The 15,124-nt window shown below is 36.8% G+C and overlaps 1 protein-coding gene across 1 annotated transcript in view; it reads right to left on the bottom strand.

Moving 5' to 3' along the window:
• The window catches only part of LOC109037386 (phosphatidylserine lipase ABHD16A), a gene marked incomplete at its 5' end in the record, with an annotated part of 51,308 nt that extends 36,210 nt beyond the window's left edge, over window positions 1–15,098 (bottom strand). The window contains 10 exon segments of the mRNA XM_072304877.1: window positions 82–266; window positions 1,275–1,439; window positions 2,591–2,723; window positions 4,373–4,493; window positions 5,286–5,455; window positions 7,671–7,741; window positions 8,100–8,339; window positions 9,103–9,156; window positions 10,056–10,135; window positions 14,971–15,098. Of these exon segments, the coding sequence (XP_072160978.1) occupies window positions 82–266; window positions 1,275–1,439; window positions 2,591–2,723; window positions 4,373–4,493; window positions 5,286–5,455; window positions 7,671–7,741; window positions 8,100–8,339; window positions 9,103–9,156; window positions 10,056–10,135; window positions 14,971–15,046 (1,295 nt within the window).
• Between the last annotated feature and the right edge of the window lie 26 nt (window positions 15,099–15,124).

The following is a 15,124-nucleotide window of genomic DNA, read 5'->3' on the forward strand; positions in this document are numbered from 1 at the left end:
AAAATACAGTGATAGCTTCATGAAGGATGCTTACCGAAAATCTTTGGGCGATACAATTAGAAATTAGCGACTGATACTTACTTTATGGCTATGATTTCATCGTCAGATCTTCTAAATAGGAACACTGGTCCTTTGTATTGTTTAATTAATTCGCCAGGCGTCAGGTTAATATTTTCTCGCATGACTCGACTTACAATAAAGGACAAGAAAGATGGCATTCGAGGAATGGCTAAAGGTAGGATGTCATCAAAACTTGCATCAATGACCTGGAAAAATATATGAAAAAGGGAATCAAACCATTTTTCTGTCCAATTGCGAGAGAGTACATGTATATACATGGTAAAACAGACTATTTCATGGCAACAATAATAATTATAACGTATAAAAAGAGAACTTAAAATCCCTGTTATCAAAAAAACAAACAAAAAAACAAAAAAAAAAAACCAAAAAAACAAAAACAAAAACAAAAACACAAACAAGAGGAATGCAACCAATCATTTTGTATGGTATTCTCTGAAACTTAACCTAACCAAGCTGGCCTTTTAAATAATATTCTGTGACAAAATATGACACCTACAATGCAGAGAATGCCAACTAAATCCTGAAAAGGAAGAAGAAGAATGAAGGTGCACGATTTTGAAAGCAATGCATAGAGTACATAGAGTCGTAATGTAAGTGGGAGAGCTGGCACCACTTTTAAGCATTTTCCACGTCCCGAATTCCGAGACTCCTGTGTGACGCCGGGTCACTTTTTTGATACATAATCGATTGTTTGCGATACACGGGTACCCGGCCATCCGATGACAACAACAACAACAACAACAAAGGAGATAGAAATTACCACGTATTCCACACCGCCATTTTGGATCGAAAATGTATCGAAAAAGCGACCCGAACTCGGCGCACACCGGGCTCGGAATTCGTCGAGCAGAACATGGCGCCAGCTCTCCCATTTACATTACGACTCTATGTACTCTATGAAGCAATGAAATCGCTTTGTTTCCTTTCGCTAAATGCGATTCGTTTATACCCTGGTAGATATTAGAGCTGTTCACAAATGTTAGCGCTTATGATAGTGCAAGGATGCTTCAAGATGTTTATCTACTTGCTGGGCACTCAAAGGAAAATGTTCATATATATACTTATTGGGCATTCAATGAGAAAGTTGGGAAAAACATATGTATTCACGTTTGTGTTAAATCACAGTGTTTATCACGATTTTCAAGCAACTATGTTTTCCTGGTGAAGATTTTATAGAATTTAAAATTACTTACGGTTGCATTGAAGTCCTGATAACGGCTGGCAGCATAAGACGAAACGTAACCACCAATACTCCAACCAAATAAAATTATATCAGAAATTTCAAATTTCAAATGATGAACAGCAAATTGGATAACACAGTCTATGGCTTTTTGCTCTTGATCAGGATAAGGGGTACCCTGTAATTGATGAAAATATTTACAAACATCAGTTAAGCATGATGTACTAAAGGGAGCTTTTAAGTGTTGAATAATACACTTAGATGGAGGAGTTAACAAAACAGTGCATTGCAAAAATAACAAGGGGAGGATTAGAGTCTACCAGAAGGAAAAGAGGACTGGAAGAGGAATCAAACTGAAATTGACAGAGACTTGTCAAGTTGCATTTTAGGGGAAAAAAATGAGATTGGAGCATTTGTGAATTCAATTAGTCGTAAGTTTTCCCCGTCAAAAAATTTAAATTAAGACAATATATTAGGAGCATGAGAATAGTTGATAAACTTTGTCCTTACCCAGTCTCATGGAGGTAGAAGACTTCAAACTTCTATTCCTCGGTTTAAACTTGATATGATTTGGTGCATTTCTATTAAACTTTGTCCATTTAATCAAAAACTGTTAAAATAGGAGGGTTTCTACCCAGTATTACTATATTTTTAGAGAGGTCTAAGTTTGTTTTATGGCTGCGTTATAAGACAGAAAAGGAGGGTGAAAACAATTGAAAAAGAGAGTATGCAGGATGCATTATGCCATCATAACATTTTAATTACCCATATAATTTTTTATGTAATTATCGCGGAAAAATTGAGAGGAGACATAAGATTTTTATTTAATTCACTTCCTGTGATTTTATTAGGCACTAACGGTTATCAAGTAGGAGGGAACAAGCCACATTTTTAAAAAATTGAAATACAAGGGGATTTTCAGCAAAAACAGAATCTTACTTTCATCAGGCAAACAAACAAGGCACACAAAAATCATTTAGTAGTAGAACCTGGTCTTAAAGGTCACTTTTGAACATTCTATCTTCTGCTCTCATCGAGAGAGACAACCCCCAAAAATCTCTTTCTCCATTCCAATTTCATATGACTTGGTTTCATCCTCCTGAGTGCAGTCCAATTTCGCAAATGTGCTAAAGAATAATGTCAAAGAAATAAATCACTCCAGTATTTGCTGCAATGGAGTGCCTGCGAATCTTTTGAATTTAATCTGATGAAAGTACCCTGATGTGTGAGAGGAACCTTACAAATCAAGATAGAAATCCTCCAGGTATCTAGATGGTGACATTATAAACCTTGAAGATATAGAAGGAGAAAAGGAAGAAAAACACTTACCGTGCTTGCTCCAAAACCTGGATGGTTCCACCCTAGTACTGAGTATCCTGAGTCTAGAGGAGTTACCATGATTCCGACTTCATAAAATCCAGCATTTCCTTCCGAGCAAATGACTAAAGTTTTACCTAAATGCCTGCAAATAAAAATAAAATCATTAAAGTCCAAACTTGACAAAGTATTAAAATTAAAACAATGAACGAAAACTAAAAAACAGCGAACCGATTAAATCAACTAAGGCTAAAATCAAACTAAAAAACTCAAATTCGCTTACGTCTAATTGCCAGATTAGTTTCGGGAGCTTCAATCGTCTCCCATCTTCAGTGGTTGTGTTTATGGTGTCAACAACCACTGAAGATGGGAGACGATTGAGGCTCCCGAAACTAGTCTGGCAATTAGACGTAAGCGAATTTGAGTTTTTTAGTTTGATTTTAGCCTTAGTTGACAAAGTATGATACCTGAAATGCGTAACTTGTACAAATTGTGCCATCTTTTTTCTTATGTTTTGGGGATACATGTTTTCTTTCTAAACAGGCAGATTTCTGATGAAAACCTCAATCGGATTCAACCTCGGTTTATGGAGTCTCTTGTCGTTAGTAGTAGGTGTTTTAATCAGCCTAATTGTTTTTCAAAGACAAAATGATAATAAACTTGGAGAGAAAAGCAGGGTGCCGTGCTCTAATGAAAGAACAAGAACACTATAAGATTTAAATTAAATGCTGAGAGATTTTTGAGAAAAAGCGAAATGAAAGACAAGTTTGAGACGTTTTTGAGGCTGGTGATGGGGCAGGGTAGGAGCAGCAGAGATCTTGAGCTTTCAGCATCCTATTTTTATTTTCCACAAACTGATTGCAGTGGACGCACAGGTTGTAAGACGGTATGTTGGAGTTTTCTAGCCACCGTGCGTTAAATTCAGCATGAAGCTGATATCTCACTACAGAGGAAAAAAGCTCACACACAAGCACAATTTTCCCTCAAAGAGGTACTCTGTTTGGTGCAATTTTAGTAACAATCATTCAGCAAAGCAACTTCAGCGCAGCTTGCGCTGCACTGAGGATTGGCCCAACAAGGCCGAAACGCGTCTACAGTTGCCTTCCTGAATGGTTGTTACTAGTGTTGCACCAAACAGCGTATCTTTTAGAGGGAAAATTGTGCTTGTGTGTGAGCCTTTTTCCTCTGTAGTGAGATATCACCTTCATGCTGAATCTAACGCAAGTTTACTAAAAAACTCCAACAGACCGTATTTTCATTTTGGTTTGTCTGCCACAAATTGGTAAGTGGGAAAGTCTGAAATGACTTGAGCACCAGTTTAGCCATGAGAAAGTAACAGAGTACAACTTGACGGGAACTGCTTTTTTGAAGCTGCTGCTGATTCATTTGGCTGTCTTTCACAGTGATTTTTGTTGCTTTACCGAAACTTGACTAGAGTCCATACTTTTACTATACTACTACCATACTGCTCACTAAAAATTTCCATAATTTTGCTGCTCACTGTAACTACAAACTTGCATATTTAATCAGACCTAAGTTTTGAATTAAAATGACTGGTAAGTATTTAACCAAAGAAAATTTCACAATAACAGATTCAGACTTGGACATGACAAGAACCAGCAAAAAATTAATTTCCAATAAAGTTTCTGACAGTAGCGTGTATGTATAATGCAGCAATCATGTAGTTGTGAGCGTGAGACACAAATAAATATTGGCGATGAAATTAGCAGAGGAAATATTTCAGTCTTCATTTGGAAATACTGCATTAACACAGGGCACAAAATAAGAACTTACGTTTTACCACGCCGATCAACGAACATGGTATCGAGATCATTTCCATCACGAGTATGAATTTTAAACCTTTCGCCCATTTCTGCAACAATCAACTTCTTTCTGCCGTCGCTGAGGTTTGAATCTGAAAAGGAAAAAAAGAAGACCTTACAGTAAACTGTAAAAATATTTGCAAGATAAAATGCAAGAATAAAATGAACTTTTTGTTTCTCTTATACAGTGTTCTTTTAAAGATCAATTTTTCTATTAGAATAACAAAAATAACGCATGTTTCCTATGTAAAATACACTAAAAATCCAAATTAAACATACACTCAGTTATTTAACACTGAACACTCTTTATATAATCGTCCATCACCTGAAGGGACATATTTTGTCAGAGCTGTTTCAGTTTTTCTGTTAACACTGTATTTTTTCATGGGGAGAACCAAAACACAAATGAGTCTGAAAACTTCACAGTTTCTTCCTACAAGGATAAAGAAAATTTACTAGAAATTTCAGGAAAATCCATGTGATGGTTCTCCTATTAACAAGTAAGTAAGTGAGAAATATTGAAACAGCACAATAAGTTTCTTCGTGAGGGAGCTGACCAAATATTCGGTACATAATCAATGATGTGAAAAATATTTTACAACAGTCAAGATGGAGGATATGATGGACTTGGAGCCTGTTCAATGATGTGCGTTTGTTTTGCTCTACCAATTCAAAAAGACTCAAGCGCTCCATTAAAGTGCTAGTGCCCACATTTACTTTGTTTGTATCCTTCCTCACCAAAAAAGTACTTTAGGTACACATTTGAATCTTTTGGAATTCACCTCTGGATTTGAAACCCTGATCGAAGAAATTACGAAAAAAAGAATAATGAAAAAAAATAAAAAATAATAAAAATAAATAAGTGGGCTAAATAAATGGCATACTCATGACATAGTTGATGAAAGACATGGAGCCTGGGTAAACGATACTGATAGCAAAAGCATGAGAAACCACATAAATCAACATGCTGAATGGTCCATCAAGCGTTTTGCCGAGTAGACCGTAGAAACCTTCATTCTTCCAGTCTTCAGATAAGGACTTTGATGCATCATCCCTAGAAATAAGACAACAAACTGAATGAAGGAGAGACCTTTGAAAGGAAGAAAGAAAAAAATAGTTTCATCTTAATTTATCTTATCCTGTGCTTGACTTTTAGTGGCATCACATTTGCACATAGTACACAAAAAGGCACCAAGTCACATTATGTTTAAATCGAGGGAATGAGGTTTAAAATGTTATGCTTCCAAAGGACTTAAAGGTAAGGACGAGGTTTAAAGACTATTTTCACTTTTAAAATATTTTCCCTTCCCTTTGAAGTTTTAAGAGGTGAATATTTATGAATGATTGAATTCAAAACAACTCCTAACCTATTTTTTTTTTTTCCAAAATGCAACGTGGTGTTTTTCTGTTGGAAACGGTCCATATGAGAGTGTACCCTATTGCTTCAGAGTAAAGCACATGGAAAGATGTGTGATCTTGGTAAAAAATAAGACACATGTCATTAGTTAAAGCCAAAAAACGTGTATCTCCGTTTCCGACATTGCAAATTTCTTGTCACATGTTACTTTTTTTAAAAAAAAACTAAAGAAGTAAAGAATATAAGTTTTCAAAATTTTATATACGTTTCTTTCAATACAGAATACGATGTGAAAACTTCAAGCCATAAAGGTTATTTGCTACTTATTAAAAATGAACCAAAAAAATAAGAGGAAAAAAAGGTGAAGACTTTGAAACTGGGATACATATTTAGTTCTTCACTTTCACTCTCAATATCCTTTTTCATAATCGGATGACACAATCATTCAAACATAATTCAGTTTTTGTCTAGACTCTAACCTGACAATAAATATAAGGCCTTGAACTAAAAGTTCATGAATGAATGACTGATGTAATAGGACTATGTGTCATAAAAGTCAGAATATGAAATCAAAGAGAATGAGAACATTGCAGGAAAACTGAATGATACAACTCTGTAGAGGAGGCGACTATTTTTCAGAGATTAACAGTGGGACACATGCTCTGAGATGCTAATCATTTGAGTGGCCATGGAAAATTTCAGTCTGTAAAACAGGTTTTGTGCCAACAGTGCAATGCATGAGGAAAAACAGATTTATCCACTTTGAAAATAAGGAACATTTATTTTTAGTAGCACATGAATTAATACATTTCTCTTCATTCGAGCAGATGAGACAAGTCAGCAAAAGATATTTAGTTGATGATACAAATTGCAATTGAAGGGCTGATATCCTGATCTCCGTTTTCAGAGGCTCTCTTTTGAGTGAATTATTCTTCATTCAAATTTGATTAGGCTATTCTGCTCTATGTTGTCATTATAACTGGTTTATCTTATTAATCTATATTTAGCCATACTAGGGAAAAACGACTTAAGGGCATTTGGATGTTGACAAAATTCTTTCGATAAAAATTCTTCTGCAAACTTGTTTTTTTTAAAAATATTTTTGCCTCAATTTTCCGATATGCATTAAAGTTGCTCCTACAATGCACTCTGGCGTTCTGCAGCACCTAAACGCCACATATGCCTGTCTTCCCAGGAGTTATTGCGCAACTAACACCGCAACATCTCTTTGTCAATGCCCTGCCGCCATCCTTACACAGGCCATCCCCATTGCCTTTGCCCGGGTGGTACTCAATCGAAAACTTGTTTGGGCAACCTCTTCTCTTTTTTTTGCACATGTCCACACCACACGAATTGCCTGGACATGACGTCGCTTACAACATCAATTTTCAGATACTTTAGGTAAAATTGTTGAGAAAATTCTGAAGAGAAATTTAAAGAAAAATAGACATACATTGTCAAGAAAGCATCTAATAGAAACTTTGCAGGGGGACGGTTCCAAGTCAAAGATGTAAAATGATAAAAATTTTGCGGACTCACTGGCAATGTACATTCATTTGAGGGGATGCGTTTCGGAGCTTATGGAGCCCCTTAAATTAATATACATTGCAAATGAGTGCGCAAAATTTTTATCATTTTAAATTGTCAGGAGAATTTAGCTTTTTATCCATAGAAATTTGGGATTATCTGAATGTTCACACAGTCTATTTTTTCTAGATGGTCCTTTAAAATTAGCATCTTTTCTTTCAATTTAAACCCGTATAAAATATACACATTTCATTGCACAACCTTGCAATCTTCCTACGACCCCTTTTCATCATAATGGCAGTATTGTTTTGTAACTTTAAATCTTTTCGTTTGAAGGACCATTGCTTGCTTAAAACTAAATAAATTGAATTGTATCGGAACTTACTTTTCAGCATCTCTCCAAGAGAATTCAATCGGCCAACCAGAAAAATCAAAATCATAGTGGAGCAGAGATTTCTATAAAAAATAGAAGGAAAAGGGATATTACTTAATTGGCAAGAACAAAAATAAGACTAGTAAAGTCGATACATCTGCATGACACTTTCCATTCAAACTGAGTATGAAAATACTACTTGAAACTAATAGGATTGGTCAGTCAATCAGCAGCATCTTTTTCCCCGCTGCTAAAAGTAAACATTGCCACGTGGTATGTGATTCAAGTTGTAATTTTTATCATCACTTTGAAATAGAATTAAAATAAAAAAAAAAATGTGTACAAAATAGTAACATTTGAACATAAATCTGGAGAGTTTAGATCATGTCAGGCAAATGTTTATACAACAAAAAAAGATGATTTTAAAAAGTGGACACTCACCTTGTTGTGCTCAGTCAAATTTTGTTGAGCAGATAGTAATATCTGATAAAAATTCATGTACTTTGGACTTGAAACCCTTCCATAACTACGGATGCAAACTGCGACAGTGAGGAGAAGACCAGTGCCAGCTGCTAGTTTTGCGACAAAAAGTGTTGGATCTGGCCCCAACAATCCTTTTTTGTAGATAATCAAAGCTATTGCTGGATAAATGTAGAATCCAAGATTCCAAACAGACTGAAACTGCAAGCAAAAATAGGAACAGGGTGTTCATTTACATCAACACATTTTTAGGAGAGATTATTTTAAAAGATTACTGCCTAAAATTTGAAAAACTTCAGCATTGATTGATCTGCGGTGCATATTATCAAACATAATCTATTACCTGCTTATTTCCTCAGAAAAAAACTTGTGAAGTAACAAGGCATGATGACAAATGATAGATAATGACACCTGTTTATTATTCTAAATTTTCATGGAAAAATTCTCACTGAAATCAAGTGCCAGTTCAACCATAACTCTGAATGCTACCAAAACAGTACTCCAGTGCAAAACTTTCATAGAGTACATAGAGTCATAATAAAATGGAGGAGCTGCGGCACCACTTTAAGGCAATTTTCAGTCACCGCGGTCCATGATACCTGTGCAGTGCCGGGTTACAATTTCTATACATTATTGATTGTTTTTGACACATGGGCAACTGGCTATCCAATAAAAATAAAGAGGTTGTGAATTATTGCGTATTCTGCATCGCCATTTTAGATCGAAAATGTATCGAAAAGGTGACCGAATTTCGCCACACTCCAGACTCAGAACTCATCAACCAGAACAACTCACTTGATTTATTATGACTCTGAGTACTCTACGAAAACTTTGCAAGATGCTGGGAAACTTTCCTTACCATTGAGTTCTGCTCAAATTAATTCATAAATTAATCTTAGAGATGAGTAGAATCATGAGAGGAGCGAAAAGATAAATAAACTCGAGCAGAGTTTTAACTACTTACTGTTGTCACGATGAAATCACCCCATTTTTCAAGACCTCCTGGTTTATAGTAGTCCTACGGAAAAAAGAAGGAAAAAAATAGATGTTTACAAAGGTGAATGTTCCTCGAAGGAAACTAATATCATTTCCCCAAACAGGGAAAAATTTCATAAAAAAATAAGTATACTCATTTATATTGGTTGCTTTTCTTGCTGTAAGATCTCACTTCCTTTTTTCAAAGTTTCGAAGTCAGCAATCACATAACTCGGTTTGCGACGTCGCAGACTTCCGGTCATACTTTATTTTTTAACAGGAAATAACTACTCAACGGCAATGCTTTAAAACTGCCATGATTTTTCTCCTCTGTACAAAGAAAATTCTGCAAGAACTTCAAGGAATGATGTCAATTTTTTCTCCTTTAAAAAAATAACATAGAGGCAGAGATTTTCACACACCGCAAACAAGATATATAATTGCGGACTTACACTGTCGAATAAGTGTACATCATTCATGATCGTCAGTGTCATGTTTGGATTGGTTGAGCTTAGATAATACCAATGCATTATGCACTTCGTCTCAACGCAGTGTTTCAGTGTCCAATATTCAAAGAGATATTGCCTTTCGAAAATCACAGTGTGAGACTTCATCTACTGCGGTGGTACTGTAATGTACCATGATATTTAATTGGGGGTACAGCCGATTGCAAATCTAACAGTGGAAATTTTCCATGCCCAGCATATCTGATATAATTAATTCTTTTCAGCGGTGAGTCTGATGCTAAGTTCTGCATGTCAAAAGAATTAAGTTTCGGCTTTTTTGGTGAGATGAACTGGTAAAATCAGTTTCTCAATGCAGGCGACTTCCCAATTTTACTCGCCAGACTTGAGACTTCCTACTGAGGAATGTACCTTTTCCTCTTTTGAAAATGACTGATAACCAAAATTGGCTGACTAAGAATGAGTAATTAATACTTACATCTGATTGCCTGGCTTCATAAATTCTGTATAATCTTGGAGAGAAGAGACATCCCAAGAAATTTTGGATGCTGGGCATGACTGAAAATTGATGAAAGCTAGATTAAACACAAAAACTAAACTGCCTAAAGGATAAAATGAATGTAAAATTATCACTTAATTTTACGGAAAGGAAACCTTTTACTAGGCTTCCGAATTTTCATTATTGGTGGCTACGACACTCCAAAAATTATGCAAAATAAATTATGAAAGATCATGACAGGTTAGGTTTTCGTTTACCTTGAACAAGAGCAGGAATCCTGACTCCTGATTTGTCAGATCAGTCAGTTCCTGTTATCACAAAATTTGGCATTGCGCGCCCTCTCTCGCAGGAGCTTTCAACTAAACTTATGGCGAGCGCGAACTTCTTGCCGCGAAATTACGAATTTACGCTCCTACATTATATCGTTGGCTAAGTAAGGAACCACGTATCTCCATTACGATGTTTCAAAATTTCCGATCATTTTTCGTCGGACAACAAGCCAACTTCATATGTTATAATTTATACAAAATATTCAGTCAACAGAGATGGAAAATCACCGAAGTTTTAAAGAGAGTAAGTCAGTAAGGTCACCCAGAGGAAAAATAAAGTATGACAGGAAGTCCGCAAAGTCGCAAACGGAGATACGAGGTTTCCCCTCTTTGGTCAACGATAAGTATTAAAGTTATGTGCAACAGGTCGGACTGACGCACCTCTGAGGGCGCAGACCCTTAGCCGGCGGAGGGGGCGCAATGTGATATTTTGCTCAGGAATATGCGGGAACATCCCCCCCCCTCTATATCTCTCTTTCTCTCTTGGAGAGGCCGAAAGTTTTTCAAAATTAGACTCTTCTAAATAGAATTTTGACGATATTTTCAGGTTCAAAATCGATTAATCTTACAAAAGAAAATTCTGAAATTGAACATAATAATAAAAGTATCGGAAGAATTGTGAGATGAAAAATGTAAAATCGATCAATCAAAGAAAAGCTATTTTCAGACCCTGTATATTGTATAAATAACTGATACAATACATTTTAAATTTAAATTTTCAAATGTTTAAACAAAGTGGGAACAATGAATATCAGGGCCAGATTAAGGGGGTGGCCACATGGGCCGCGGCCCATGGCGGCAAATTTTGCAATTTTTTTAAATGTAGGTATAAAAAAATGGGGCTCAGGAAACAAAATTATCAATGAAAAAAGTGGACAAAATCTCCCTTTCCTAAGAGTATAGTAATTTCTAATTTTGTTGTTTTTCGGTGATACAAGAGACATCATCTTTAATTAGTCGAATCAAGAAAGGGACTAAACACGCAATTTGGCCTGGTGCTCAGCGCAGAGAGGAATGATGACGAGGACTTGAGATGAAAAGGAGAAGCCCTCGGCGCGGCGGTCGGCATGTAACACATATTAGCGCCTACAAGATTGCATGAATACTTCACGCATTGCGTCAGACACAGTGCGGTCAGCAACGGTCGGCGTGGGACGCACAGCGCCTACAACACTGTAGGAATACTTCCCGCATTGCGCCAAACAGTGCGGTTGGCGCGGAGCGGCGGGGGAAGTTAAAATTATTAAACCACATTTATGTTAGTTCTTTCTTAATTTTTTGGTTCAATGCTTATAAATGGAAGGCCTTGACCACAAAGATATAGGTTTACGGGACTTTTTCGCGCAAAGTTCCGTGAACTTTCGCTAGTAGTGGTGACAGGGCTTTCGAAAAAAATGTGTCTAACACGAGTAAACATGTTTTATGCACCCCGCTACCTCCGGCACGTTCACTTGATGGTTTTATTGATGTTTCAAAACGAATGAGAAGGGGGCGGCAAAATACAGGCGGCCCATGGGCGGCAAGTAGGTAAATCCGGCCCTGATGAATATATATACTACATAGCTAAAGAAAAGAAAAATGAGACAAGGGGACAGAATACAGAATACACTTTCCTCTGTAACTCCTATTAAAGCTTCTCTCGTTTACTCATAATTTTTAGGCATTTTTTTCTTTACTGATTTTCCTTTCTCCTTACTTTTTATTTATTATTCTTTTCTTTTTTCCTTTTTTTTCCTTTCTTTCTTTTCTCCTTTTCTTCATTTTCTTTACTATCATTCTAGCAGCCGGAAGAGGGGCGCGCCTTCGGCGCGCTGAGGGGGGCGCGTCTGCCAATGGCAGATTGGCTTTATGGTCAGTCCGACCCTGATTGTGCAATTCAAAATCCCGTAACGTATCGGACTGTGCAAACAATTAGGTAGAGTTTTGGTGTTGATAAAGCTCTGTTTTTCGGCTTTGACGACAAATTACCTAACGAATGGAACACTGTTTTAATTTTTTTTTTTTAAATTCGAAAAAAATTTTCGGAAATTTTTTGGAAATTAGAAATCGATGAATAACCAGCAGTCTCTACTCTACACACTGGTAAATGATACCAGTCAATATACATACGATAGCGCGCCTTCATTTTTGTCTGATACCGTGCAATACTTCTGTGGCGGAATATTTGCTCAGAGCGCCTTCAACAGTACCGCTTTGACTTGACTACGACGATCAAACCACTGGGATTTTGAAGTGGTTTTCTACCTTTTAGGTACTTGGCAATTTTCATATTTGTCTCTTTTTTTCTGCCCAACTCGTTCATTTTTATAACGCAATCTTCCCCGACAAATCCGAAAAAAATTGTGGTTGTTGCAAGGTTTGCGCACAGGATTTGGTCATATCGCGCGATTATTGAAAGTTTAAAGCGGCCCGATAATACATCGATTGCGATATGTTGCATGGTTAAGATAGGGCTATGTCTTGTCGTGTCGGGCCGACATAGTTTCTTAATCGGGCCGCAGCAGGCAAATCTCGCAGGCTACGTCATTCAGCAGATCCAGATCGGTCCATAATTTCGTGGATATATTGATTGATCTGCCGTTTAAACCTATAGAAAAATGTCGATAAAACGGTTGTTCAAAACGAATACCTTAACAATCGACTCTTTACCACACCTTCGAATGAGGAAATATCGATTATCGATTATTCACGCCCCGCCACTGCTCATGAGCAGTGACCAGGCAGCGCCATTAATAAGTTCGACAAACTGATTCGTAAGGCCAAGAGTTATAGCGCGTTCTAAATACTCCTTCGAGTTCGAAAAATATTTTCTTTTCCCAGCAATAACTAATCGTTCCGAAGGGAAAATATTTTTCTCCGGGCCACTAACTAAAGAGAAAATAATTCTCTCCCTAGATGTTTCTGATTTCTTATTTTATTTAAATACTAGGGGGTTGTGCCCCCTGGCCGCTGCGCGGCCCGACCCCTCTGGAGGCGCTTCACGCTCTCTTAGGCCCGCTACGACAAAATAAAGACAAAAAAAAAAAAAAAATGAAAAGGCTTTCATACCAAACTCTCATTTGTCCTATTCCCCTATGGCCGGGAGCGATTGGAACAATAAGAATCGTATGGAAAAAATCGTCTACCGTATACGGTCGTTGCGAACACCGTCGATTGATCCTTTTCTATAGCTAAAAATGACAGATCAATCGATACATCACAAAACATGCCATGCCACAGAAAATTACGTGAATTATTCACAATTCAACGTTGACTCGGTGCGAGTCCGATCGCTCTACAAATGGATTACATTTCAAAAATCGAAAGTTTTCAAGTAATAATTAATTGCTTAAAAACTTTTGATTTTTCCTCCATGTTAGCAGACAATCTATCCATACTATAGGCTCCGAGACCTCCTAAATTTGCAAATCCGGTAACGCTCAGTTCCAGCGTTCTACCTGGCCGATTTTCATGATTTTTGTGGTTATTGTCTCTAGATGAGCTTGCTATATTCAACTTTTGAAAGAATGTCCCAGGTTTTTTTTTTTTTTTTATATTACGTGGTAAAGTTACGAACTCTCCCATTCAAACAGTGTAAATTTTCATTTACTCGTTACCGATTACTCGTGACTTAATGGCCAGCAGTTTCATTTAATCGCGCTGTGCCGCAGCCGTATGCATGCTTTCACGTCGAGCAACTATTTTAACTCCTCGGAGATCAAATTGCATAGCTATGACATTGAAGGAGTTTCGAATACACGCACCGATTTGTGGCATTGCGCGGTTACTGCGTGGTATTGCCTCCTAGAGGTGTGCTTTAACGTGCCGACAAGTTTATAAATAATGACCAGTGGCGAGGAACGAATGATCGATTATCGATATTTCCACATTCGAAAGCATGGTAAAGAATCGATTACTAAGGTGTATACTACATAACCGCACAACGCCACAAATCGGTGCGTGTATTCAAAACTCCTTCAATTTCGTAATAAAAAGAAACCAGAACGCATCGAGATCAAACCTAGGATGAGGAGGCATGAAGGTTCATTTCTCCAACATTATGCCTTATGGGCATTATGCCAGTCTCCAACATACGTTGCCTTTAAAAGGTAATATGGTTATTTTCAATGAAAAAAGCCACCTCTTATTTGGCAAATATTATTTCGGTCGTAGCCATATGTTTATCGTAATATAGTAATCTCCCTTCAAGATGAATTGAGGGGCTTGGAGGACATAGCGCATAGGTGCAGTTTTTGCTATTTCAATATAAATTTTGTTTATATTTTAAATTTTGTTTTTGTAGTTTTTGCTATTTCAAATACGTGCTTTAAGTTTCGAAATTACATGGATCTTTATGGCGGAAAGACAGTTTAAACGGATTTTTTTTTTTTGCTTAAAAATTAGAATTGGGGAGCAAATTTTACACAGAATATGCACTAAAACTAGTTTTACTTGAAATCATTAATATCTCAATTTTTTCAAAAACTGCACTTGTGCGCCTTGGCCTTCAGGCCCTTCACATAATTGGTTAAACAATGTATGTATTTCAATGTAAATTCTGCTCAGAGGTAAGAATACGTACTTACGGATAACTAGTATCCTGAACAAAAGAACCAGATGCATGTTAGCCAGTAAGAAAGAAGCAATCGAAATGACAATCATTTATAAAATTAATCCCTGGTAATAACTCGAAACACTGCCGCATTCAACAGATCTTACATACCGAACTCAGGTTTTCCG

This window comes from Bemisia tabaci, chromosome 10, assembly GCF_918797505.1.
Source record: "Bemisia tabaci chromosome 10, PGI_BMITA_v3".
Classification (NCBI taxonomy): domain Eukaryota; kingdom Metazoa; phylum Arthropoda; class Insecta; order Hemiptera; family Aleyrodidae; genus Bemisia; species Bemisia tabaci.